At 43.0% G+C, this 25,172-nt stretch overlaps 1 protein-coding gene across 5 annotated transcripts in view; it reads left to right on the plus strand.

Annotated features, from left to right (window-relative positions):
- Positions 1-3,265: 3,265 nt before the first annotated feature.
- Positions 3,266-25,172, plus strand: part of EPB41L4A (erythrocyte membrane protein band 4.1 like 4A) — a 248,940-nt gene continuing 227,033 nt past the window's right edge. For 4 of the 5 annotated variants that reach the window (XM_044780099.2, XM_070517606.1, XM_070517607.1 and 1 more), the window contains exon 1: positions 4,100-4,359. In XM_044780099.2, the coding sequence (XP_044636034.1) occupies positions 4,261-4,359 (99 nt within the window). In that variant the 5' untranslated portion in view covers positions 4,100-4,260. Of the gene's footprint in view, positions 4,360-25,172 lie in introns of all 5 variants that reach the window. The other variant, XM_070517605.1, reaches the window with a different exon arrangement.

A 25,172-nucleotide genomic window follows, 5' to 3' on the forward strand; every position in this document is an offset into this window, starting at 1 on the left:
CTTAACAGAAGAGTTCCTCCTCATGCTCTCCCACACACCTCTGAACAAAGAAGAGGTCATGTTACCACAGTGGGATGGCAGCCACCATAAGCCAGGAACAGAGATCTCACCAGAAAGTGACCACGCTGGCACCCTGATCTTGGTCCTTCAGCTTCCAGAACTGTGAGAAATAAGTGTCTGCTGTTTAAGCCGCCCAGTCTATGGAATTTTGTTATGCAAACCAAGTTGACTAATCTAATCCTCGAAGCAGGATTTGTAATATTTATACTAGTCAAAAACTGGAAACCACACAAATGGATAAACAAATTGTGGTATAAATATACATAAAGGAATACTACTGAGCAAGGCAAAGGAAAGAACTATTGATGTACACAACAACATGGATAAATCTCAAAATAATTATGCTGAATGAACCAAACTGGACCAAAAAAACAAGTGGACACTATGATTCCATTTATATAAAATTCTAAAAATGCAGATAATCTGTAGTTACAGAAAGCAGATCTGTGGTTTCCTGGGAGGTGAGGTGTGGTGAGGAGTGAGAGGGACAGATTACAAAGGTACAGGAGGAAGCTTTAGGAGGTGATGAATATTTTACTAGCTTGATTGTCATGATGGTTTCATGGGTGCACACATATGTCAAAACTTATCAAATTGTTTACAAGCAGTGCCTGCTCTCAGGGGCAGAAGGCCCAGGAAAGTCTGAAGGGTGGATCCAGAACGAGTCGTTATTGGTCAGCAGGCCTCTGGGAGAAAGTGACATAGACTTTTTTTTTTTTTTTAAAGTGAACTCTAAGAATTACATGCTGTAGATGAAATCTAAGCACCTGCTGTGAATCACTGAAAGATACTTTCTCCTGTCCAATGACATTTTCCTCCGACAAGTTCCTAGTTCTTTTCTTCTCTCCCCTCCCCTTTCATCTTTTCCTCCTTGCTTCCATCCCTCCCTCCAATTTGGTGTTCAAATGGACATAGCTAGGGCTAGAAGCCAAAGATGGTGTAGAAAAATGACGGTGAACTAATCACCTAAGAATTTATATTCTTTTCAATAAGTTTAAAAACCTTGCGCATTTTTGTCATGCCTATGACAGGAAATTTATTTGTAACTTTAATAATCAAAAATCTTTATAAATATTTAATGACAGGGGACTTTTGAAGAGAACTTGGGGACCACGTCTCTAACTACTGGAGCTCTAGCATTCTGAAGGGCACTGAGAGATAACTTCTAAGGGCACAGCCACCCTGAGTGTGGGTGGCAAAAGCTTCAGGTGCTCCCCACCCCAGCCCAGGATACTGGATGGAGCTGGAGGCTGTGGGAGGCTGTCAAGTGTGTGGTTAAAAGTTTAGGTACAGAGGTCTACTGCATGTATCAAGTCCTGGCTCCACAACATACTACAATTGAGAGAAACTCTTTGTGCCTCAGTTTCTTCAACTGCAAAATTGGTGTGGTAATAGCACCTTACATGATTGTTCAGAAGGTTAAGTGAAAAATGTATTTACAATGTTCCAGCACATGGCACTCCTAAAATGTTCTTCTATCATGACTCTGTGGCATCTTCTCTTTCAACCAGGAGAGGTAAGAGAGGAGGAACTGCTTGCTGGATTTTGGCAAAATTTAACCCTAAGGGAAGAACAAGAAAAGGAGAAACTCTAGCGTTCGTTAGAGTCAAGTGGACTATAGGGCTTGGAATGTCCCTCTGAAGGGTGAGCTGGGGCCACATCAAACTGAACACAGACACGCCAACAGCAGGGCGCTTAGGGACTTAAATGCAGTTTATTGTATGCCAGTTATAGCTCAATAACCCTGTTAAGAAAAAAAACCCAACAACCCATGGAATCTTCTGATTATCTCTAGGGAACTCCAATTTTGTGTTAAATGAGTTTATTTTTCTCTTCTCCAGTCCCTGATAAAGAAATGGAAAAGAAAATGCTTCACTCAGAAAAGCCTGGTGTATGTACGGGCTTCATAGCTTTGTACTTTACCTCGTGAGGAGCCTGGAATAGAATCCCTGCCCCACCCCAAACCCTCAGCCTTTCCATTACCGTTGGAGGCGAAACGAAAACAAAAAACCAAAATCAAAGGACATAAAACAGGTGGCAGCAAAACGCAAAAATGGGAAACAAATGCTTACACTTGGACCTTATCTTTTGTTTTTGCAAGCTAAGGTGGCTCTGTTGGGTAATGTGATAATGAAAACCTGTTACAAAATCTTTCAGTCACATCGGGTAATTTATGTCAGGAGTGTTACTTTACAGAAAAGGAAAGCCTCTACAAGTAAAGACGCTAAAATCCAGAATCATAGGGTATCAGCTCATGTCAGGCAAAACTTTGATAATACAACCCAAAGTTGAACACAGAATTTGATTAAAAATTCAAAATCTGCCTCCAGTTCACAGAAAGCTTGGAAGGTAAAATACGGTTTGATTCATAGCTTTAGGTAACGTTCATACCAAACATGGAGAGTTTATACCGAACTTTCGGAGTTGTGCTCATTCATGTTCAGATGGGGCTGCGATAGCAAGGAAGAGGCCAACACAAGGTCGTTTGTGGCAAATCACTACGGAAGGAAACTCCCTCCAAATTTGCAAATAGTTCATTTCCATTCTACTGTGCTGCGCATGCTTATTATTATTAACCTACTAAATTTTAAGAAAAGTTTTTGAGCTTTGGCTACCTAGCTTATAAGTGGGAGAACTCACAACTATGTCCGATGCCAACTATGCCTTGCTCTCCCTAATACTCATGTAAAGTAGAGAAGTTTTCTGGGAGGCCTACTGTCAACCCTGTTCCGGGTCCTCCCCTTGGGTCCTCTCTAACGCGACTCGCATTAACTCGCTGCCGGTTCCCAGCTGGAGAGCGCACATTGCACCTGCTCCGGAGGCCAGCCGGGCCTTGCCTCAACCGCAGCTCGGCCTCGGCTGCCTGTGCACGGACACGAGGACCCACCAGGGGTCACTGCAGCCTCAGAGCTATTGTGCCCGCCGGCCCTGGACCCGGCCGGCCGCGCGGAGGGCGTGGGACTGAGAGTGCGGCACGCCAGGGTTCGAGCAGAACTGCGCCCTGCCCTCCCCGAGCCAGCCTTCTGTCTCCCGGGAAACGGGCACGGCGAGGCGGGCCAGGGCTCCCGACGGCCCGGGCGCCGCGCCGGTTCTCGTGCGGACCTGCCCGCACCTCGCCGTTTGACCACCCCCGCCCCACCCTCCGCCCCCAGCTGAGACCCCGCCCAGAAGAGGCGCTCCCTTTCAGGGCACCGGGCCCTCGCTTAGCTCCGGGGCTTTTTGCAGACGCCCGGGCTCAGGCCAGCTGCACCTGGGCTGCTCCCGCCCGGGGCGCCACCAAGAGAACTTTCCCTGGAGCCCGGCGCGCCCAGGGCACAACCCCGCCCCCCCCGCCGCGGCGCCTGCCTGCAAGTCCTACGACTCCCTGCTTCTCTGAATCTCCTGGAAAAGCAGCACTCGCCGCCGCTGCAGGGCATTCTCGGAGGGAGAGCTTGAACTTGGCCACACACAGCGCCCGGTGATGAGCTCGGGGGTCCCCAGACGGGAGCCGCGCCCCGCGATGAGCTGACCTCCGCTCGCCAGTCTCGGTAAAGAGCCCGCTGCCCTTTCCGACCCTCCTCGGACTTCTCGGGGTCCGCGGGCTGGGTAGCAGACTGAGTGACGACCCTCGTCACTGCCTCTGCGGTGGGGCTGCGACGTCGTGGGCACCCCTGACACAAAGGAACAGCCGAGCGCTCCCGATTCGGACCCGACTGGGGGGGCTGCGGGGTGGGGTCGGAGCTGGAGTGCGCGCCCGCTAGGGACTCCCGGGGCGTCGCGGCCGCGCTCCGGTGGGCGCGGGTGGAGGGGGCTGCGGAGCTCTCGGGGCTTACAAGGGCGGGGAGGGCCTCGAGCTCTCGTCCCTCCCTTTTCTTGTCCCTTGCCCCCTTTGCCAGGCGACTTTTGTCGTCCCCAGGACTGCGGAAGGGGCCGCGGCGCCCCCGCCTTCGGAGGAGCCGGAGCCGCAGGATGCGCGGGGACGCGCCGCCGCCCTCCGCGCCCAGTTCCGCCGGCGCTTCCCCGGCCGCTCCCGGGCGCTGACTCTCCCTGCTTCTCCGCCCTCCTTAGCTCCCGCCCGCGCGGCCCTGGCCCCGCCGGGAACTGCTCCTCACGCCCTAGCCGCGGCGCGGACAATGAATTAATGCCTCTCGCTTGAGGGGAGGGGACGGCTCAGTGCCTGGGTCGCCGTTTTCTCGCCTGGCTGGAGACGCCACAGCCGACATGGGCTGTTTCTGCGCTGTTCCGGAAGAATTTTACTGCGAAGTTTTGCTCCTGGATGAATCCAAGTTAACCCTTACCTCCCAGCAGCAGGGCATCAAGGTAGGCGCGGGCGCGGGCGCGGGCCGGGGCGCGTTCCGGGGTCGGCAGCCGGGCGGGCTCGAGGGTCTGCGGCTTTGTTTGAGGGCTGTCACGGCGTCGTGGGAAGGAGCGCAGCTGCCTTCTGCGCCCAGGTAGACGGGACGTGTCAGGGTGGGGTAACTTTGAGTCCCTTCCTAAAGGAAAGTAAGTTTGCCACCTCCAACTCTCAGCTGCAATCCACGATCCTGCGATTGAGACCCAAAGCCTTCCCAAAGCAGTTCAGGCCCTGGCAGCTCCTGAAGAGGCGCAGAGTGGTATAGACAGGCTGCCGACAGCGCCGAAGGCACGCGTCCCTCGGCTTTGTTGAAGGCTTTTATCTCGATAGTGTCCTTGGGGAAGGAAAATAGTTCACTCGTTGAAACACCTTTACCGGGTAGTTGTGATTGTGTCGCCTCGGTTTGTGGTTGGGTATTGCTACGTTTGGACGGAAAATAATTTCGCTTTCCACAAGCGAACCGGTTTTATCCCCACATTTAAGTAAACGTCTCTCAAAGCGACTCGGTAATAACTTTGCGTCTGTTTGTAGGTCATTAAAATGCAATTACTACTATTAACTTAGAGAACCCAAACAAAAAGGCTGTGGGAGGTTGTAGAGATCCACTTCCTTAATTTTGATGAGTTCTGTTTATAGTTGACAACCTGACGCACGCGCCTGCGCGCTTGTTTTGCTCTTGCAAAAACCTAACTCCCCAGGGGTGAGTAGAATTGGGAACTTTTTGTTGTTTTGTTTCCCTTTCTCCTTCGGTTTGAAATCACTGAGGCATTTTTAGATAACAGCTAAATCTGATGAAGGGAAACCGCTTCCCTTTCCCCCCGTTCACCCCCCGTAGAGCTGGCAGTCTGAGAAATCGAGTTCAAGCTGCCAAGTGTCCTGTCCTAGTCTTGACATCTCAGCAGTTAACCCTAATGGCGTAGGCCCTGGGCATTTCCTTGTGTGAATCAGTTTTTACATAGCTTTATGCATACTAGACTATTCCTGGTCAGAAGCTTCAGCTGTGATATTACCATTCTAGGTGTACAGAATTCTAATTTCACAGGTGTCACTCTTTTGCAGGAGAAAGGGGCAAAAATGAGCAATTAAAGCCACAAGATAAAGTTAACCCTTTCCTTTAGGAAATTGTTTTGCGTATTTTTTCCTCAGTAATTATAACAAGCACAAGTCAGTCAGGTTCTCGTTTGGTGTTTCCTTTCAAGACCAATAAAAGACTTTTTTGGGGGAGAGTGTTCATTTTATATTTTCAACTTTTTTCTTCCAAAACACTCCCCTCCCCCCCTAAATGAAATCAGGAAAAGAACTTACTTTGCAACGTGATATAACATTCTTTGGTGTACTGTGCAAATAAGCAGAAATCACAAAGACATCATAAATTTTTGATAATACATAGATTTTCTGACTTAAAAACAGTTAAAAAAGATAACTGACGATCTGATACTAAAACAACAAAGAAATCTTTCTGATGTGCAAAGTCTAAAGTCATCTGGAGTGTGAGCTTCCTATTTAGTCATGAAAGCCTTACGCTGTCAGCTGTGGAGCATGTACATTATTCTGTCAAGAGAGCAGCCAAGACTTGGGATCAAATGGAATAATTTTGTCAAAGAAACATGAATCAGAAATTCTGATCCATAATTACTTTTTATAACCTGATGGTGCTTATCTTGTTTTGCAAATAGGTTGAAAATTGGTGAGTGATTCAAAGGCAAAAGCAACTTGATAATGCTGTTATTTTGGATATATGCCATTCAACTAAACAATAATTTAAGCAGGCTTTTGTTGGAAACAATCATTTTGCAACGCTGTTCGCCCCTTTCGGTGTCACAAAAGCATGCCGCAATTATTTTGATGGCCATATGTGTATCATAGATGTTGTTTGCTCAAGTTAACCTCATTATCTGTAACCACTGTGCTACTGTAAAATGCCTGTTAAGCACCTATTACTTGTGGTAGGTACTAAATTAAACAAATGTATATTTATAAATGGAATAGTGTATGAACGGCATCTCACATGTAGATAGTATTCAAACACAATGAAAATGTGTATATTATCGTTCTCTACATACTTGGCATTTTCTTTAACTCCTGCTTTAGTTTATAAATGAAATAGTAAACAATTACTTCAAAGTTAAGAGCCAATAACTACTATTATGGTGTTCCCCCCCCATAGTATACTTGATAATTTTGATTATCACTAGTTAAAATCAAAGTTAAGCATGCGACATCAATTAGCCCATTTTTTCCCCTGAAATTAAAATAGAAAAGTCTTTTTATCTTTCAAAAGTATTTCCTAACACTTATTTTGAGATGATCCTTTTTTGAATTCTATCTCAAATGAAATGAAGACAGCTAATTTTGTGTTGAAATTACCACATATCTCATCCCATAATGGAAGAAATTTTACCAATTCCTAAATAGTTGAGAATTTGCTTGTGTTACTGTTATAATAATGCATTGTGAGTTAAAACAGATTAGTGGTAAATTTAAGTAGAAGCAATATGAGAGAATCTTGGTAAAACGTTTTTTCCTGTGTGCCATTTTAAAACACTCCTTGGATTTATTTAAGCGCCAGATTACGCACTGACAAGTTAGTTATGAAGTGATTTTCTGCAACTTAGATCAAAGTTTTTCCATGGACTTCAGAAAAAAAATTGGCTTCCCATGAAAAGCCTTTCAGCCTGAAGACAATAATTACACTTCTTATATTTAAGAAGAGTAGCGTGTAAGTGGAAAATAATTTTCTGTTTAAAAAATAATTAGAAAAAATAAAAAAGGATGTCTTTGCATTCATACTAACGTTAGGTAGAAACATGCTTTCTTAACTTGCTTTAGACCTGACCTCACCTTGACAAGCAGAAAGTCTTTTGCACGCAGTTCATAGTTCAGGCCCTAGCCAAGATGTAAAAACGTAAGTTTATATCAGCTGAACGCTGTTGGTTGTGTGTTGAGCCCCACAATAGCTGTTGGGCTGTTTGTTCTTTGCTGCTATCTCTATTGTTTATTTAAGTAGGAATTTCTGCTGTGGTTGGTCTCTCGGTTTTTTGAGCAATGTTTGCTCAGGGAAACTTTTGTTATGTCCTTTGTAGTGTTCTGTGCCTGGGGAGGTAGAGATCTTTCTTTTTGTTCTCTTAGAAAGCAAACCTTGAGTGTGGCTAGGACTACTTTTATGGATTGTCATTTGATTAGCAAAAGATTTTCAGGGGGAAAAAAATCACAAGATTTGAATACAAATTTAGTCCTCAAAATTCCTGCTGCAAATATGAACTAGATTAGTATTTTCATTGTAGCAAGATTTTAGTCCTCTGAGTAGTAATGTAATAAACACTGAGGTGTTCATTTTCCCCTTGATGTATTTGGCTAAATTAATGAAACCAATATGACAGCAAGATGGAAATTCCATTAACATTTTTAACAGCTTTATTGAGATGTACTGTACAATTCACACAAAGTGTACAGTTCACCCATTAACTTTTAAATGAAGTTACTTCCTAATCATCTTGAGGTTCCTGAAGGAATATTCTGTGTCAGTTTTGATGCTTTGATCAGAAGCTTCCTAATAAACTAGACAGACAATTAGCAGGTGGGAACTTAAATTATATGCATCTCACCTAGAATTTTCATTCCATTTGGACTGGTAAAGAAAACGTCTAAGAAGATAGGGAAAAAAGTGAAACGCAATAGCTTTTCACAAATCATATTAATGTATATGTGAATACCTGTATCTTTTTGATATCAAAGGTAGAGTCACGGACCTTATAAAAATAGGTTGAAGCAAGTAATCATACACCAACGTTTCTGTTAATGTCAGAGTGGCTGCAGGTCTTGATTGATTAGTAAATTAGATGTGACCGGGATAGAAATACTCCTCCACCCTGTATCTAAGTTTCTGAAATTCAAATACGATATCCACGTTGTGGCCATGTAGATGACCTAGTATATAAATGCGCCCTCAAATTTTTTTGTTTTTAAAAAATGGTTCAAAGTATTTTTTCAGCTTGAGGTATAATTGACAAATAAAATTGTAACATAATTAAAGTATACAACATGATGATTTGATACACACTGTGAAAGGATTCACCCCATCCCACCATCAAGTTAGTTAACACATCTATCACCTCACGGATTTATCTTTATGTTGTGTTGAGAACACTTAAGTTCTAATCTCTTAGCAAATTTCAGTTATATAATACAGCACTATCAACTGTAGTCACCGTGTTATACATAGATCCTCAGACCTGAAATGCCCCCTCAATTTTACAAGAAGTTTTTTTTCTTGAATAGAAGTATTAAAGATACCTTTCATCATCCATGGTTTGGAAGTAATTTAAGGGGGAAAGCATTGTTTGTTACCTCCAGCAGCTTGCTAATAGCTGCCCTTCTCCAGGTATTTATAATTTTCTTAGTTGCTGGTGGACCACACTTTTTACAGCCCCGTTAATATAATTGTTCTTGAATTCTACAATGTTAAGCTCGAACAAACTTTAAACCAAACTTAACTACTGCAGAACTTTTGTTGCTTTTGAGCATGGGTGGTATCTTAGTCTGTTCAGGTTGCTATAACAAAATAACCACAGACTGGGCAACTTATAAACAAGAGAAATTTCTCATAGAGGCTGGAAGTCTAAGATCAGGGTGCCAGCATGGACAAGTGAGGCCCTCTTCTGGGTCGAACACTTTCTTCTTGTATCCTCACATGGCAGAAGGGGCTGGGAGCTCTATTGGCCCTCTTTAATAGGAAGACTAATAATCACCTCCAAAAGCCCCACCTCCTAATACTGTCAGTTTGGGAGTTAAGTTTCCCGCATGTGAATTTTGGGAGGACATAAACATTCTGATCGATGATAAAGTTAAATCTAAATTACTGGGACAAAAATCAGCTCAACTTTGGATTAGCCACATGGACAGTGGTTTGTTATTTTTATTAAGACGCTTACACACAAGAGGGGAAACCATCTTTTCTTCAGTAGTTTTTGTCAGGTTGTATCTCAGAGAGGGCCAGACAGTTCTTTGTTGTGGAAGGCTGTCCTGTCCATTGTAGGATACTTAGCAGCCTTCCTAGCCTCTACCCAGAGACGCCAGTAGCACCTCTTGCCCAGTTGTGACAACCAAAAAATATCCCCAGATGTTGCCAAATGTCCCCCGATGGGCAAAATCACGGTGAGAACCACTGCCATAGAGGATCGCAGCTTCCTTTATTCTTATGTAATTGATGCTCAGCCTTCCGCACTGGATGCAGGCTAACTTTTGGATGCCTGCCTTTTTCTCTTTTGGAGGGGTGAGTCATGTAACCTTACATGTCAGTGAAGATAATATGATATCTGTGTGTTTAACTTAATATCGTTATACTAGGAGCAATATTATGAAGTGATTAAAAGCATGGGCTCTTGGGCCAGCCCTGTGGTCGAGTCATTCAGTTCCCGTGCTCGGCTTTGGCGGCCCAAGGTTTATCTGGTTCGGATTCTGGGTGTGGACAGGGCACTGCTTGTCAGGCCGCGCTGAGGCAGCATCCCACATGCCACAACTAGAAGGACCCACAACTAAAATATACAACTATGTACTGGGAGGATTTGGGGAAAAAAAGCAGGAAAAAAAAAAAGATTGGCAACAGTTGTTAGCTCAGGTGCCGACCTTAAAAAAAAAAAAAAAAAAAAGCATGGGCTCTGGCGTCAGACCACCTGGGTTTAAATTTTGGCTCCCCTGATTACTTACTAGCTGTGGGGTCTTCAGAAAGATACTTATCTTCTCTGAGTCTCAACTTCCCCATCTGTAAAATGGGGACAAAATAGTACCTACTTCATATGTCCACAGTGCCTTGCATGTGGTAAGCACCCAGAAAATATTAACTTTATTCTTTCTCCTCCTTTCCTCATTCTCTCCTCCTACTTTTAGTGCCTCATTCCTGTCTACAGATAGCACCCTAGCTGATCTAGGCCTGCCTACCCAAATGACTTGCTCTGTGGTCATGCAGATCTGCTCAGTCTCCCAAACATACCAGACTCTTTTATCCCTTTATGCATGGGGTTCCCGCAGAATGGTGTGTACCCTTTTGCCTTTCCTTAAGCACACACTCATCTGAACCATCCTTTAAGACTTGAATCAAGTGTCCTATCTGCTGGGAAGCCTTCAACTTAGCCTGCCCAGGCAGAGTTAAGCGATCGTCAGGGCCTTCCACACATCCTTGTAACAGCACCTGTCTCATTACAAGTATTATTTCTAGATACCTGTGTCTCCTCCAGCAGGCTGTAAGCCCCTGCCTTGATCCTCAGCGGCGAGAGCTGTACACCTTGTGTAATAGATGCTTATTAACTGTAATTTGAATAGAGGAATGAGTGGAGGGTTACGGTTGGAATAGGCCATATTGAAAATCTTCTGGATAATGAGGTTCCTGTGCCATTTCGTTTTTACTAGAAAAGATCCTAGAATAAAATGAATCTCACTGTGAAAAGTATGTTGCCAAGATACTCTAATTTTTATATTGACGGTGGGTAGAAAATGAGATGGTGCAGTGGACTGAATGCATGCAGCACACTCAAGAGCTGGCTAGCAGCTTTTCAGAAAACAGGAGTCCCCTCATTTTTGTATTATAGAGGTAACTAAGTCTTTCTCTCTCTTTTTAAAAAATATAACTTTCCTTTTACAATTTGAGAATCTTTTGGAAGAAGGGCATATTTCAAGAATGTATAATAGATCGTCATATTCTAGTTACTTTTCTTCCTTGTCTCCTATTGTGTAAACCGCCTATTATGTAAAGTGTCACTTGGCTTCACAGTGTGGCTTCACACAATCAGGGACCATCGGTGTAATTTTTAATCTTGCTCTATCAGCCATTTAAGTCTTGAAGCTGCACAAACCTCACCTGACACTGCTCTAAGGCTTAAATGGAAAAGATAGTGTCAATAAGTTAAATATTGGGTTTTTATGGTAAATTATAAGTTTTTCATTCTGATGCACAGTGTATTTTTCTGCAGGCCTGTTATAAACATGAAAAGTCAGATCAGATTTGCTGTGCCCTTCCAGCCTCTCTGAGATTGACTGCTTTGGCGGTTCTTTGTTTCTGATATTTAGCTACAAGTAAAGCTTGTATATAACACTCTTGGTCAGCCTACTTTGGCTTGTAATGAGTGAGTGCCATTTGCTTCTGGATCACAGGGTTTGTTTCTGATTCTCCTATGCTAAGATTAACCAGGCATCTGTTATCGCTTGTTGCGGGTATAGGCTAGGTGTGTTAAGGTCAGGAACCAGTCAGTTTAGTTTGTGACTCAAAAAGCCTTTAACTACAATATGGAGAGTCTGTACCATTCTCAAAAATGTGGATTGCATTCCTATGCCCTCTGAGCCATGTATGTATTTCCTGTTTTTTTTTTTTGTTTTGTTTTTTTCAGTGAAACAGCCATTCTTCCTAATGCTGTCTATTGTTAATCCATTTCTCTGAAACTAAACACTCTTGTTAAGAGGTTCCCCAAGGGCTGAGCTGGCTCCTCCAGAGCCTCTCCTGAAGATGTGAAAGGACCTGGCAGTGGCTTCCAAAGGTGTGAGAAATTTGTTTCCAAGGATATTGACTTGCCAAGAGGTTAGCAGGAGGAAGATGGGGGCAGGCAAGGAAGACCGAAGACCAAGAGTTGCTGAGCACTTGCCCCCATGGACAACGACTGAAAGGTCAGATGGCAGGACCAAGGCCAAGGAGGGAACCCAATGCAGCAACAGAGAGTTTAGAAATGACCCTTTTGGGCCTGCCCAGTGACCCAGCGATTAAGTTTGCAAGTTCTGCTTCGGTGGCCCAGGATTCGCCGGTTTGGATCCCGGGTGTGGACATGGCACCACTCATGAAGCCATGCTGTGGTAGGCGTCCCACATATAAAGTAGAGGAAGATGGGCACAGATGTTAGCTCAGGGCCAGTCTTCCTCCCCAAAAAGAGGAGGATTGGTGGCAGATGTTAGCGCAGGGCTAATCTTCCTAAAAAAAAAAAAAGAAGAAACGACCCTTTCTGGGCACATGAGAAAGCACAGTTAGTAATACCAAGAGTTCCCAACTTTGTGGGGATGGTGTTCCCGAAGTTGGTTGGAAAGTACCTTGCTTAGAATACAACTTTTCATACAAACAGTGACATTAGTGAGAGACAGGTCCCTCAGCTAGCCCAGAGACAGGTTTGAGTTTTTAAACCACTCAGGTCCCACCTCGCCCTTCATTTAGAGCTGTGCTTGAGAGTCAGTCTTGGAGCCGCAGCTGCGTTAATTGTTACGTCTCAAAATTGTTTTTTTTCTCTACCATCCTCACTGCTTTCAACTTAGTCCAGGCCCTCACACCTTGCACCCAAACCAGCCTTCTAACTGGGGTGCTGTCACCTTCAGTTTCCCTCTTCTCCCCGTCCCTGCCCTGTGTTCAAACCTGGTCTGCCTTGAGACTGGCCCACTGACTTGTCTTTGAACTAGTCTCCGTTTCCTCATCTGTAAGCTGAGGGGCGTGATTCCTGTCTCATAGGAGGATAGTAAGAGTTTGATAAAAGAATTTTAGGCACATAGGATCTGTTATTTGCTATAAATTTCTTTCTGAATTCCACTTTTGGATAGCTAACCCCCTACTCCTGCCCAAAGTGATGCTGGTTCTCTGAGGGGCGTGCTGGGTGTTAGAAGTAGGGGAGCAGTGGTGGTTGGAAATTCATGTGTACCAGTGACTTGTCGGATCTCTGTATCTGCTCATATTGCTTCAGCTAACAGTGGAATGCTGACACTCCAGATCTGTACACTAGTCCAGACTTCCTTCCTCTTATCTGATTTCTATTTCTGATTGCCTACTGGATATCACACTAGATGCCTAAGCCTGCCATCCCTACCCCCTCTGCTCCCTCCAGGCCTTCTCTTCCTGTGCTGCTTAGTTTGGCCAATGAGGCCAGACTCCATCTTTATCCTTTCAAATGCTTTGATTCCTGCTGACAGAGGTCCCACTGCAAACTGCTTTAACATGAGGAAGTTTATGTGCTCGCCCATCAGGGAATCCAGGAGCCAGGAGAGGAGTTTGGGGTAGGTTGATGACATCAAGGCCCTAAGTTCTCTGTCTCTTCTGTGCTCTGCCGTCTTGGGAGTTAGGGTCATCTGTAGGTGGAAGCAGATGGCTAAATGGTCTTGGAGATGATATTCTTACATGGCAATGTGCGAGATAGGAATATCTCTTCTCTTTTGTAGGAGAGAAGACACTTTCTCTAGAAGTCCCCCAGCCGACTTTCCCTTCTGTCTGTTAGCAGAGTGAGTCTTCTGACCTTTCTTGAACCATAATGGCAATGGGATCACCTTTAGGGCAACAGATCCTCGCTGGGACTGGGTAGGGGTTGAGTAAGTTTCCCTGAGGCAATGGCTGAGGCATGGCGGAGGGGTTCAGTCAGGAAGGAAGGAGGGAGCTGTGGGTGCGGTTGGCCACCAACAGTGTCCACCTACCCCTCAGCTCAGGATTCTGGCACATGTGCTCCCCTTAAATTTCCACATCCTTCCAGGTCTTGGAATTCCTGCCTCCTAAATGTCTTCTAGATTTGTTTCTTCTCTCCTCTCCTTGCTACTGCCCTAATTTAGACCGTTCTCAGTTCTCAACTGGACAGTTGCAGTAGCCTTTTAACCGCTGGCCCTGCCTCCAGTGTTAACCCCCTGTGACGGCATCTAGAGTGTCTTCTTACCCTCTGTTTAGAGTACTTCAGTGGCTCCTCAACCTCTGCAGCTTAGTTGTAAATTCCTTAGCATGGTGGTGCCACTCAGCAGACCCCACCTCTTCCTGTCCTTTCTCCCACCACTTCCTTGTACCTGTTAATGTATTCTAGCCAGACTGAGCTGCTTTGTAGTCTAAATTGTCCACATTCCCTCTCACCTGTGTCTTTTTCTCTGCCTGGAAAGCCCCACCCCACCTCCTCTTGTCTGAGTGAAGTATCAGCCCTCATCCAGCAGGGTTCTGCTTAGGTATCACCTTGTTTGAAGACTTCTTGGTAGAGTTCTGGAAACGCCTTCTTCTGACCCTAATCAAACCTGCAGTTCATTGCAGTAGTTTCTATTCTTTCCTGCCTTATCACCCTGGGAGGAATTTAGTAAGGTGAAGAAGGCACGGTCTTGGTCATAGAAAAATCTGGCTTTAACTCTCTCTCCCATTTATTCATGCTGTAAACTTGGCCACATCACTTACCCTCTGAGTCTGCTTCCTCGTCTGTAAAGTTAGGGTGAGGCTCTCCACCTTATCCTGAGGTACCATACATGAAACCCTTAGCTCCATCCACCCTAATGGGTGTGGTAGCTGTTGTTAGTAGACATGGAAAGCCTTCCAGGAGGGAACTAGGTCTTTTTTAAGGGATCTCCAATTGAGCCCGGTTCCTAAGGAGTAGTAGGTGTCAATGAATGAATGTTGACTGGATGAATGAATCTGAGTAAGAAAAGGTACTTCCAGATTGACATAAACTAGTGAATCTGGGAAAGAAAAGACATCTTTCTCCTCTTTACTTTCTAGGTTCCCTGGGTATAAACAGTGCACCTGCTTGACTTCTTAATTTTTATTTAATTTTTAAAAACAGCTTTCTTAACATGTAAGTCACATACCATTCAATTCACTCATTTAAAGTGTGTAATTCAGTGGTTTTTCATTTATCACAAAGTTGTGCGGCCATCACCATAATCAATTTTAGAGCATTTCATCACTGCAGAAAGAAACCTCATACCTCTTAGCAGTCACTTACCATTTCCTTCCAACTCCCCTGGTCCCCACCTCTTGGCCACCACTAATCTTTCTGTGTCTGTAGATTTGCATATTCTGGAAATTTCATATAAATAGATTTGTATGATATGTGGTCTTTTGTGACTGGCTTTCTTCACTTTGCATAGTGTTTTCAAGGTTCAATCACTATGTATCAGTATTTCGTGCCATTTTATTGCTGAATAAAATTGTGTTGTATGCATATACCATATTTATTTATCCATTCATTAGTTAATGGACTTTGGCTATTATAAGTCATGTCACTATGAAGATTCATGTACAAGTTTATGTGTGGACATATGTTTTAATTTCTCTTGCATATTTACCTAGCAGTAGAATTGCTGGGTTATAGGTTGAGCAGTGTGAGGAAGTGACAAACTGTTTTCCACAGCAGCTGCACCATCTTACGTGTCAACCAGCAATGCATAAAGGTCCCAGTTTCCCCACATTTTCACCAACACTTGTTATAATCTGTCTTTTTGATTATAACTATCTTATTGGATGTGCAGTGGTATCTTAGTATGGTTTTGATTTTCAATTTCCTGAGGAGTAATGATGATGAGCATCTTTTTGTGTGCGTATTGGCCATTTGTATATCTTCTTTGGAAAAATGTCTATCTTTGCCATTTTTTAAAATGGGATTGTCTTTTTATTATTAAGAGTTTAAAATATATACATATTTTCTGTATGCAAGTCCCTTATCAGATATTTGATTGGAAATATTTGCTCCCATTCTGTGGGCTGTTTTTTTTTTTTTTTAACTTTCTTGACAGTGTCTTTTCATGCACAAAAGTTTTTAATTTTGATGGAGCCCAATTTATCTGTTTTTTCTTTCGTTTCCTGTGTTTTTCGGGTCATATCTGAGAAACTATTGCCTAATCCAAGGTCATGAAGATTTACTCCTATGTTTTTTTCTATGAGTTTTATAGCTTTAGCTCTTAAGTTTAGGTCTATAATCCATTCTTCATTCTTTTGCATGTGGATATCCACTGTCCCAGCTCATTTATTGAAAAGACTATTCTTTTTCCCATTGAATTGTCTTCACACTGTTATTAAAAATCAAGTGACAATAAATGTGAGGATTAATTTCTGGACTCTAAATTCTATTCTATTGATATACATCCTTTCTTTATGCATCTTGTTTTCATTAGTTCTTTGGTAAGGTAAGTGTGTATAACTCAGCAGAGAAAACACTCCTATTAAAAAAAAATGCTTGACATTTAATATTTTGAGAAAAATTTCTTGTAGACTCCCTGGGGCAGTAAAACATTGTATGTTTTATCCACTGTTAAATGCTCAAGAACGTACAAGGTTCCTAGTGGTGTTCAGTAAATATTTGCCATATTTGAAGAAGGACTGATAGGATTGTTTCAGTCCTGCCCTTTCTATTGCTTTTGTAACTTGAAACCTTGGTTGAATATTTAGATTTCCAAAAACTTTTGTGTACCAGCTTTGAGTGTTGCTATTTACATTGTGTAAAGGATTTGCCTTTGGTAGACTTTTTCTGTAAATCACTTGGTGGAGGGCTGGTAAAAGGGTCTTTGCATATGTTTTATGAAAAACTGTTAGTTTTGATAGGTGAAGGTGTAGCATGTTGGAAAAGTTAATACCATTTAAATAGGTATGTGGTTTTCATGTATTACCTTGAAACATACTGAGAAATTGCTAGAGATTTGTCCTGAGCAGCATGACGTGCAGTGTTTTCCTCCCAGGAAAATAAGGTGGATGACTAGAAGACCACTTCTGTACACACGCCCCTTCCCCCACTCCCGGGACTTCCTTTCAACCATGAACTTCAAGATTCCCAGCAGGATTGCAGGTTAAAGCCTAGGAAGCAAGTATGGCTTTATGGAATTGGACTGACATCCCCTGAGGGATGACTGAGGGAAACTGTAGCAAATCTTAGTAGTATTGAAACTGGCATAATATAAGCTTTACAATTTTCTCCAGATTGCACGTTTTAGAACTGAGTAGTATTCAAACCCTTGAAAAATCCCAGTGGATATACAGGCTACAGGCAGCTCCTTCTATGAAGAAAATCTCAAGCCTCTACAATCTAAATAATGCCATTGCACGACAAAATGTTCCATACAAACTCGTTTCTACTTGTCATTGCTTTTTCCTGCCAGCCACTCATTCTTTTGTCCAATAGTTTACCTGTCTGATTCTCTGCACCAAATCTGTGCATGGTCACATGTCCTCAGTTAATTCAGCTCCATGTTGCTCCCTGAGAATGCAGCAGACACCAGGGGGAGAATGTGGAAGAGATGACGTAAGTTACAGCAGACTGGATTTCCCTTATGATAGAAAGTTAGACGTGGCATGAACATTCAGAATCATCCAGTCCACCCCTCCCATTCTATGGGTGATGGAACAGAGACCCAGTGAGGGGCAGTGACATGCCAGAGCCCAGCACATGGTCTAGAACCTCTGTCTCTTGGTTTCCCTTCTGGTCATTTTCTCATTGCTCACCCACCCTCAGTTTCTTTGCAGCTTCCAAAGGAGGAGGGGCTGAGAGCTGATTATAGTGGAAGAAGTCAGAATTTACTGAAAACCTGTTAGGTTTACTGCCAATCCCATCTCCCATGCTCCCAACTTCTGCCTGTCCTTCCTCCTAAGTCTTCATAGGCCTATGATCTGGCCTGATGACCTTCTGCAGTCTTGGCATTTGGATTTGTGGAACTCTTTCTGGGTAGATTATATGAAGGAGAGACCCTTATGTCCCAGGGACCCTTTCCCCCTCCTGATTTAGAAAAGAGATTGCTTATGTGGAATTTCTTTTCAGAACAATACTTACTGCATTGCATTTTAATTTTTTGGCTTTTTGGAGAAATGCTTATTTATCCAAAAAGTCTAGAATAATTTATTAAGTACCCTGGTTTTAGAATTCATATTATTCAGAGTTCTTCATTGGTCTTTATTTTATAAAGCCTTTACCCTGAGTTCTTACAGCTCAATTCTGAATCTCTCTCCAGGAAAGAAAATTAAAAACTGATTAGTGACCCTTATTGCCCAAGGGAGGATGTGAGACAGAAAAGCAGAAAGGTAAAATTGCTCTTTCGTTGAAAGGTTTCAGATAGGCCAATCATCAGGAGGCTAATAGATCTTTTCCACTGATAATGATTATTTCCTGCTTCTGCTTTTGTTTAGAAGGGCACTTGGAGGATGTACAAATTTTCCAGAATTCCTCAGAGAGAGTCAACTTCTTTTTCTGTCAGACACTGTTTTTATATCATGTTCTGGGTCAGTTATTTGAAGATAAATAGGTTTTGAGTGTGAGGGTTTGGACCAATGCTATGTGTCTATAATTGTAGATATGGATTTGTGAACTCAGTTCTACAAGAATTTTTTCAGAGATTGTTGTATGCCCAGTAGCGTCTAGGGTTTCTGGTGGGGATGATGAAATAGAGGGAGGACTCTTGCCCGTATGAAATGTAACTTTTAGGTGGAAAGTATCTATTGCTATGTGGTGGATTACATCCAAAATTTAGCAGCTTAAAAGAACAAACATTTATCACCTACAGATTCTCTGGGTCAGGAATCCAGGAGCAACTTAGCTGGATGATTCTGGTTCAGGGTCTCATGAGGTTGCGCTAAAGCTGTCCCTGAGGCATCTGTCTTCTGGGGATGGTGGATCTGCCTCCAAGCTCACTCATGTGCATGTTGCAGGCCTCAGTTCCTCACCACATGGGCCTCTTCATAGGCTCCTGAGTGTCCTCGCAACTTGGCAGGTGCTTCCCTCTAAAGCAGGTGATCCTCTAGAGAGAGAAAGCCCAAGCAGAAAGCCACAGTCTTTTATAATATCCTGTTACTTCTGCAGTATTTTGTTGGTCACGCCAACCAACCTTGGTGTGACAAGGGACTATATAAGAGTATGAATCCTCGGAGGTGGGATCACTGGGAGCTATCTTGAAGATGGACTACCATAGTCATCAAATGGGATTTAGCATCAAACTTAAAGTGTTCAGTTTTCATATCTTTTCGGATTTTGGATTGTGGAAAAGAGATTGTGGACTTATATAGACTTTGGCCTCCTCAAAGTGGTGACTTATAAGGATGGACTGTAGCTCAGAAGAGAGTCCAGGACAGCAAGGTAGCATGAATAGAGACAGAGGAATGAGTTTGGTAGAGGAAGATGAGGAGTGTCCTGGGAATACTCTAGACTTGCAGTCTGCTGTGTGCCAGGCACTGTACTTGACACTGGGGATAAAAGGTGAATCAGATGCATTTTTAACCATCTGGAGCTAGAATTATGCTTTGAGAATTCTAGGATTATGCTTTGAGAAATAATCAATGCTTGATGAAAATACTTTCATTGAGTGTCTCCAATAAGAAAGGCAGCTTGTGTAGTGGGAGAAGGAGAAAATAGAGACTCAGAAAATCTGGCTTGGTGTTCCAGCTCCTTCATTTCCTAGCTTGGAAAAGTCAGTATTTTGGAGCCTTAGTTTTTCCATTTGTGAAATTAAACTGATCCTTCTATTATCCCATCAACATCACAGAGGTTGTAAGGCTCAAAGGAGACAATGGCTGAAAAAACTCTTGCAGAATTTTAGAGTGCTATGAAGTGTTAAAAATTATTATTTTGTGGCTCTATCATTTACTAACTAGTGAATTTTGGCAAGTTATTTAACTCTGCCTTAGTTTCATTGTCAGTGAAATGAGGATAATAATACTGTATATTTCATAGATTGGTATGGGGGTTGACTGAAATAATGCATGTCAGGGCTTAGAATAGTGCCTAACATGTGAGAACATGAAAAATACCAAATAAATATTAGCTGTTATTATTATGTAGCCGTATAATGATAAGCCATATGGGAGATTAACAAAAAGGTAAAATGATGACTTAGAATGTCCTTAGTTCTAAACGGTGAGATAAAGTACAGTTTTCCTTAAAATGCTTTTTATTATTTTTATTTGCATTTTCTGACTAGAAAACTGGTTTATTGGGTTGGACAGAGATTACTTTAAAAACAACCACCAGCTTCCTCTCTCTCTTGTATGTTGACCTTCATGCACAGCTTTTCAAATTTTTGAAGGTCATAATTGAAAACAAATCCCTTTGCATTTCTGGTGGCATAGTAGTCAAGAATGGCCTGGTCAGCTTGCCTGCCTGAGCAGAAAGAGCTAAGTTCAATTTAGATAACCTTGATCACTTGATGATGTGTTTCAAAAATGCAGCTCAGATTTGAAAACCTGGCAGGATTTACTTATTAAAATTCCTTGTAGGAATAAATTATGAGTCAGAAATGAAGACTTGCAATTCTTCTGTTAATTTCAGTGATGAAGACATGAATTGATTATGATTTCACTTTCTTAAGAATCTGAATAACCTTTTTTTGAGGATCATGAGAACCTTGATAAATCATTATTTTCTAGCATCTTTATCCCACAAACCCTGAAGAACTTTCCCTTAGACTGCCTTTAAGCCATTACATGTACCCGGGGAGAGCAGGCTGTGACAGTGTCATGGAAACATCGGTATTGACACAGGCATGATGGCGACTTCCGATGAACAGCTATAATGGAAACCAGACCCCAGGCAGACAGCAGATCAATCCCCCTTAGGTCACAGATTTCCTTTGTGAGTGGTGGTGAAAAATCCTGGGGTCCCTGTTTTTCAGTTAAAAATCCTTGAGTTTTCCTCCTACTTGAAAATGCTGAGCCATTTGTGTGTGTGTGTGTTTGTGTGTGCATGCACGCGCAAGTGTACCAAAGGGGGAAAGAGAAGTGACCTTCACTTAAATACCATTTTAGTATTTGGGTCAGTGGTGTTTAAGAGTAAATACGTGATTAACTGCTCTCTGGGAAACGATTTGTCTTCCTTTTAGATTGTTTTCAAAAGATGAGCAGTATTTATGTCTTGAAACATTTTCTCAAAGTATGAAAATTGGGGCTACTGAAAACAGGTGTGCATATTCAATAAGATGTACTTTGCTTTAGTCCAAAAATTTTTGAAAAGTTTCATTGTAAATTGATTTGTGTTTTAAAATGCTTCCCATCTGGTGTCATTGAAAAGTTGAAAACGACGCAGGGCATTTTTTCCCAGTGGAGGGCTGGTGATTTATGTGCCAAATTTCTTACGGTTTGCTGGGTCTTCCCTATGCTTTTCCACTGCTGCAGTCAGTCACTGCTGAGTTGACCAAAGCCATGGTCCCGACGGAGACTGCTGTGGATTTCAGCACAAAGTGGAAGGCAGGCACACCTCTGTTGTGCTTTTACCGGTATATGTTTCCACTTTCGTCCTCAAATAGTTAGATAGTTTGTGTTTTCTCCCTGAGGTTGGGATAGCAAAGTGACAACAAAATGCACCATTTCCCTCCACGTTTAATAAATTCTGCTCTAAGTGGAATCCATGGCTTATTACACATGGCAAGTTTCTAGTTTTCTAAGCATGTTCAACCAAAAATGATGAGCAAAGATGGCTTAGGCTGACTGGTGTATTTTGAGTCTTCGTGCATCTTTCGAAGAGTTTGGGTCTCATTTGGCTATTCTCTTCTCCATGGAAGATTCATTGACACTACTTGGGTCAGTTTGGCTGCATTTGTTTTGTTTCTTTTTTTTGGTGGGGAAGATTCGCCCTAAGCTAACATCCACTGTCAATCTTCCTCTTTTTTTGCTTCGGGAAGATTAGCCCTGAGCTAACATCTGTGCCAGTCTTCCTCTGTTTTGAATGTGGGTTGCCACCTCAGCATGGCTGATGAGTGGTGTAGGTCCATGCCTGGAATCTGGACTCACAAACCCCGGGCTGCTGAAGCGGAGTTACAGTGAACTTAACCACTATGCCATGGGGCTGGCCCCAGCATTTCTTGTCTTAGATTGTGTTAGATTCCTATTGCAGGCAGAAAAAGGAGTAAGTGCTAGTAAGAAGCCATATGGTTAGGAACATCTGTAATTTTTATAATGCTAGTAATAGATTTTTACACTTCCCTATAAATTAAAACTTCTGCACTGAGAATAAAGCATACATAATCCATGTGTATATTTGCTATTGCATGATTCTGGTATATCTGGTTGTGTCAGTACATACAGGGATAACATTTTAAAAAACTGTCCCAAATTAACGAGACAGCCTTGACTGAGATATAGTTTTCTCTATGGAGGAAGTTTTGGTTCTTAACTGAATAAAGAATGAGGAAAGGGTTCTGCAGAGGGTAGTGAATATGTTAAGTATGTTCGATGCAAACATTTGAACATTAGGATAAATAGCCGAGCTTCCTTCTTGCTCTGATGGTCTGATAGGTTGTGTCTAAGGTGGCTGTGGTGACAGGTGCTAGTTTTCAAGCCTGGAGATCATGTCTGTGGTTTAGCTAGTCTGGAACCACAGTCAACTTTGCATTACTCAGGCTTCACAGATTACTATGGCTTTTTCAGTTTCCCTCATAGAGTGGACAGGGCCCAGGAAAAGCAATTAAATTTCCTGTTTTCAGCAACTTGGGTGATTGATTTGGTAGGGAAAGGAGAGTGAAGCTGTTTGTTCTTTCTCAAACTCATGAGCATTTTGATTTTTAAATTACTCCTTTTAAAAAATTTTATTCTTTTCTTCTTTAAGGCTACTCCATAGAGTAAGACCATATGCCCTTAAAGGTAACCGCTATGAACATGTGAGCCAGTCAATTCAATAAGTTTTAATGGTACTTACTGTGCACCCAGATATTTTATATCTCATGTAATAACTGACACCCAGTGATGTTCAGTACGTGTTAATACTTTCCCCTCTTTCTTGACACTGGTCAGCCTGTTGTAGGGGATACAAAATGAACATACGTGAAATTATGAGAGCAGCTAAATCTAGACTAGGACTGGAAGTGTGATATTGAAGTGTGAAACATGAGGGTCTCCTGGAGAGGTACATCTTGAGTTTTACGTTTAAGGATAAGTAGGCTTTAGATATACAGAAAGTAGGAGTTGCCCACTGGAACTCCTGGGACAGTGAGGGGGCTGGCTGAACCCAGAGGCAAAGGGGAAAAGCAAATTGCATCCAGTTGGTGTTATGTGACAAGGAAAGGACTTGAAAACCATGAAGAGGAGTTAAGACCCGCTGTGTGATAAGTCAAAGCAGAGGAGAGTCCCGGTGGTATTTTAGGAAGGTAAACTGGCAGTTAACCGCTGAAGGCTGGATTGGAACGAGGGGAGCCTGGAATCTGGGAAAGCAGTTAGTGGTGAGGTGATGAGATCCAGGATTTGACTGTGGAGTGGAGTAGAAAAGAAGATAGTAAGGATGTTTTGGACAGTCATTCATTGAACAAATATATTTTGAGAACCTTCCGGGTGTCAGGCACTGGGCGGGGCCCTGGATGCATTGGTGAGGCCAATTCACACAGTCCCTACGAGCGAGGAGTTTGCAGCTTAGTAGGGGAGCAGGAGTGTGCTCACGCAGGTGTGGGGAGGAAATGTTGGCAGTGACAGGAGAGTGTACAACAGGGACTCTGATGGAGTGAGAGGGAAGCTCTCCTGAGGGAGTCATATTTCGGTTGAGTGGGAGTGATGTGGAGGCAGAAGTTCTAGGCAGAGGGGACAGCCTGTGAAAAGCCACTGAAACAGAAACAGAAAGAACCCCGTGTGGCTGGAGCTCAGTCAGGAGGATAAATCAAAGAGCTAGTGATGGATTACCATCGTAAGTGAGGGAGGGTGTGTCAAGAGGAATATCGATGGAAACTGAGTGGTGTGGAAAGTTTGATTTGGGTGGGGGTGGGAGTACCTGGTTGGGGAATTGGGAAGATGGTGGATTCAGAATTCCATTTCTGTTGATTGACTGTCTCTTGCTTTTCTCTCTCACCTGTATACTGGTCCACCTCTTGAATCCTGCCCACGTACTGAGGCCCATTCCTGAAGATGGCTGATTGGCTTAGTTATAGCTCTACCTTCAGCTGGTGTCTTGAACGTAACCCATCTGAGATCAAAAGTCAGCAGTTTTATTTAAATGAGCTCATTAAAGGGTGTCCATTTTCTAGAGAAACATGCCCTCAAACCACAGTATTTTCTGTTTTGGATGGCCACTTAAAGTTTTTAAAGCATGAAAGACTTTAGGTTTTTATTTTATTTTTTAAGAGAATTCTTTCTTTCTTTGTTTTTTTTTTAAAGATTGGCTCCTAAACCAACAACTGTTGCCAATCTTTTCTTTTTTCCTGCTTTTTCTCCACAAATCCCCCTAGTACATAGTTGCGTATTTTAGTTGTGGGTCCTTCTAGTTATGGCATGTGGGACACCGCCTCAGCATGGCCTGATGAGTGGTGCTGTATCCGCGCCCAGGATCTGAACTGGTGAAATCCTGGGCCACTGAAGTGGAGTGTGCGAACCTAACCACTCTGCCACGGGGCTGGCCCCTAAGAGAATTCTTTTTGTTAAAGATTGGCCCTGAGCTAACATCTGTTGCCAATCGTTTTCCCCTTTTTCTCCCCAAAGCCCCCCAGTACATAGTTGTATATTCTAGTTGTAGGTCCTTCTGGTTCTGCTATGTAGGACACCTCCTCAGCATGGCTTGATGAGTGGTGCTGGGTCTGCGCCCAGGATCCGAACTGGTGAAACCCTGGGCCCTGGAAGCAGACAACTCAGCCACGGGGCCGGCCCCGAGAGAATTCTTAAAAGACAATAAAATGATTAATCTTTAGTACTCTGAGTTCTAAGGCTTAACATTCATGAAGTTGTCAGGAATAAAGTTTTATTTGTTTCTCACACATGCAGCCTATTTCTGCCTTGAGGCCCTACCACCTGCTGTTCCTTCTGCTGAGAATGCTCTTCCTTCAGAATTCTGCATGGCTTACCCTCACTCCTTCGTATCTCTGCTCAGATGTCTTCTTTTTGAGGTCTTCCTTGACCCCTCTGCACACACTTTCCCTAAGGCCCTTCTGCTTTATTTATCTTCATCATACTTACCACCTTCTAACAAACTGTATAACGTATTTACTGATTTTGTTTGTTGCTTGTCTTCTCTAGTAGAATGTATGCTTCATGAAGGCAGGAATTTTTTTTAGATTTGTCCTCAACACCTACTACAATGTCTGGCACATAGTGGGCTCACAGTAGATACTTATTTTAGGAACACCTCTTTTTCATATGTTC

This window comes from Equus asinus, chromosome 9 (assembly GCF_041296235.1).
Source record: "Equus asinus isolate D_3611 breed Donkey chromosome 9, EquAss-T2T_v2, whole genome shotgun sequence".
Lineage (NCBI taxonomy): Eukaryota > Metazoa > Chordata > Mammalia > Perissodactyla > Equidae > Equus > Equus asinus.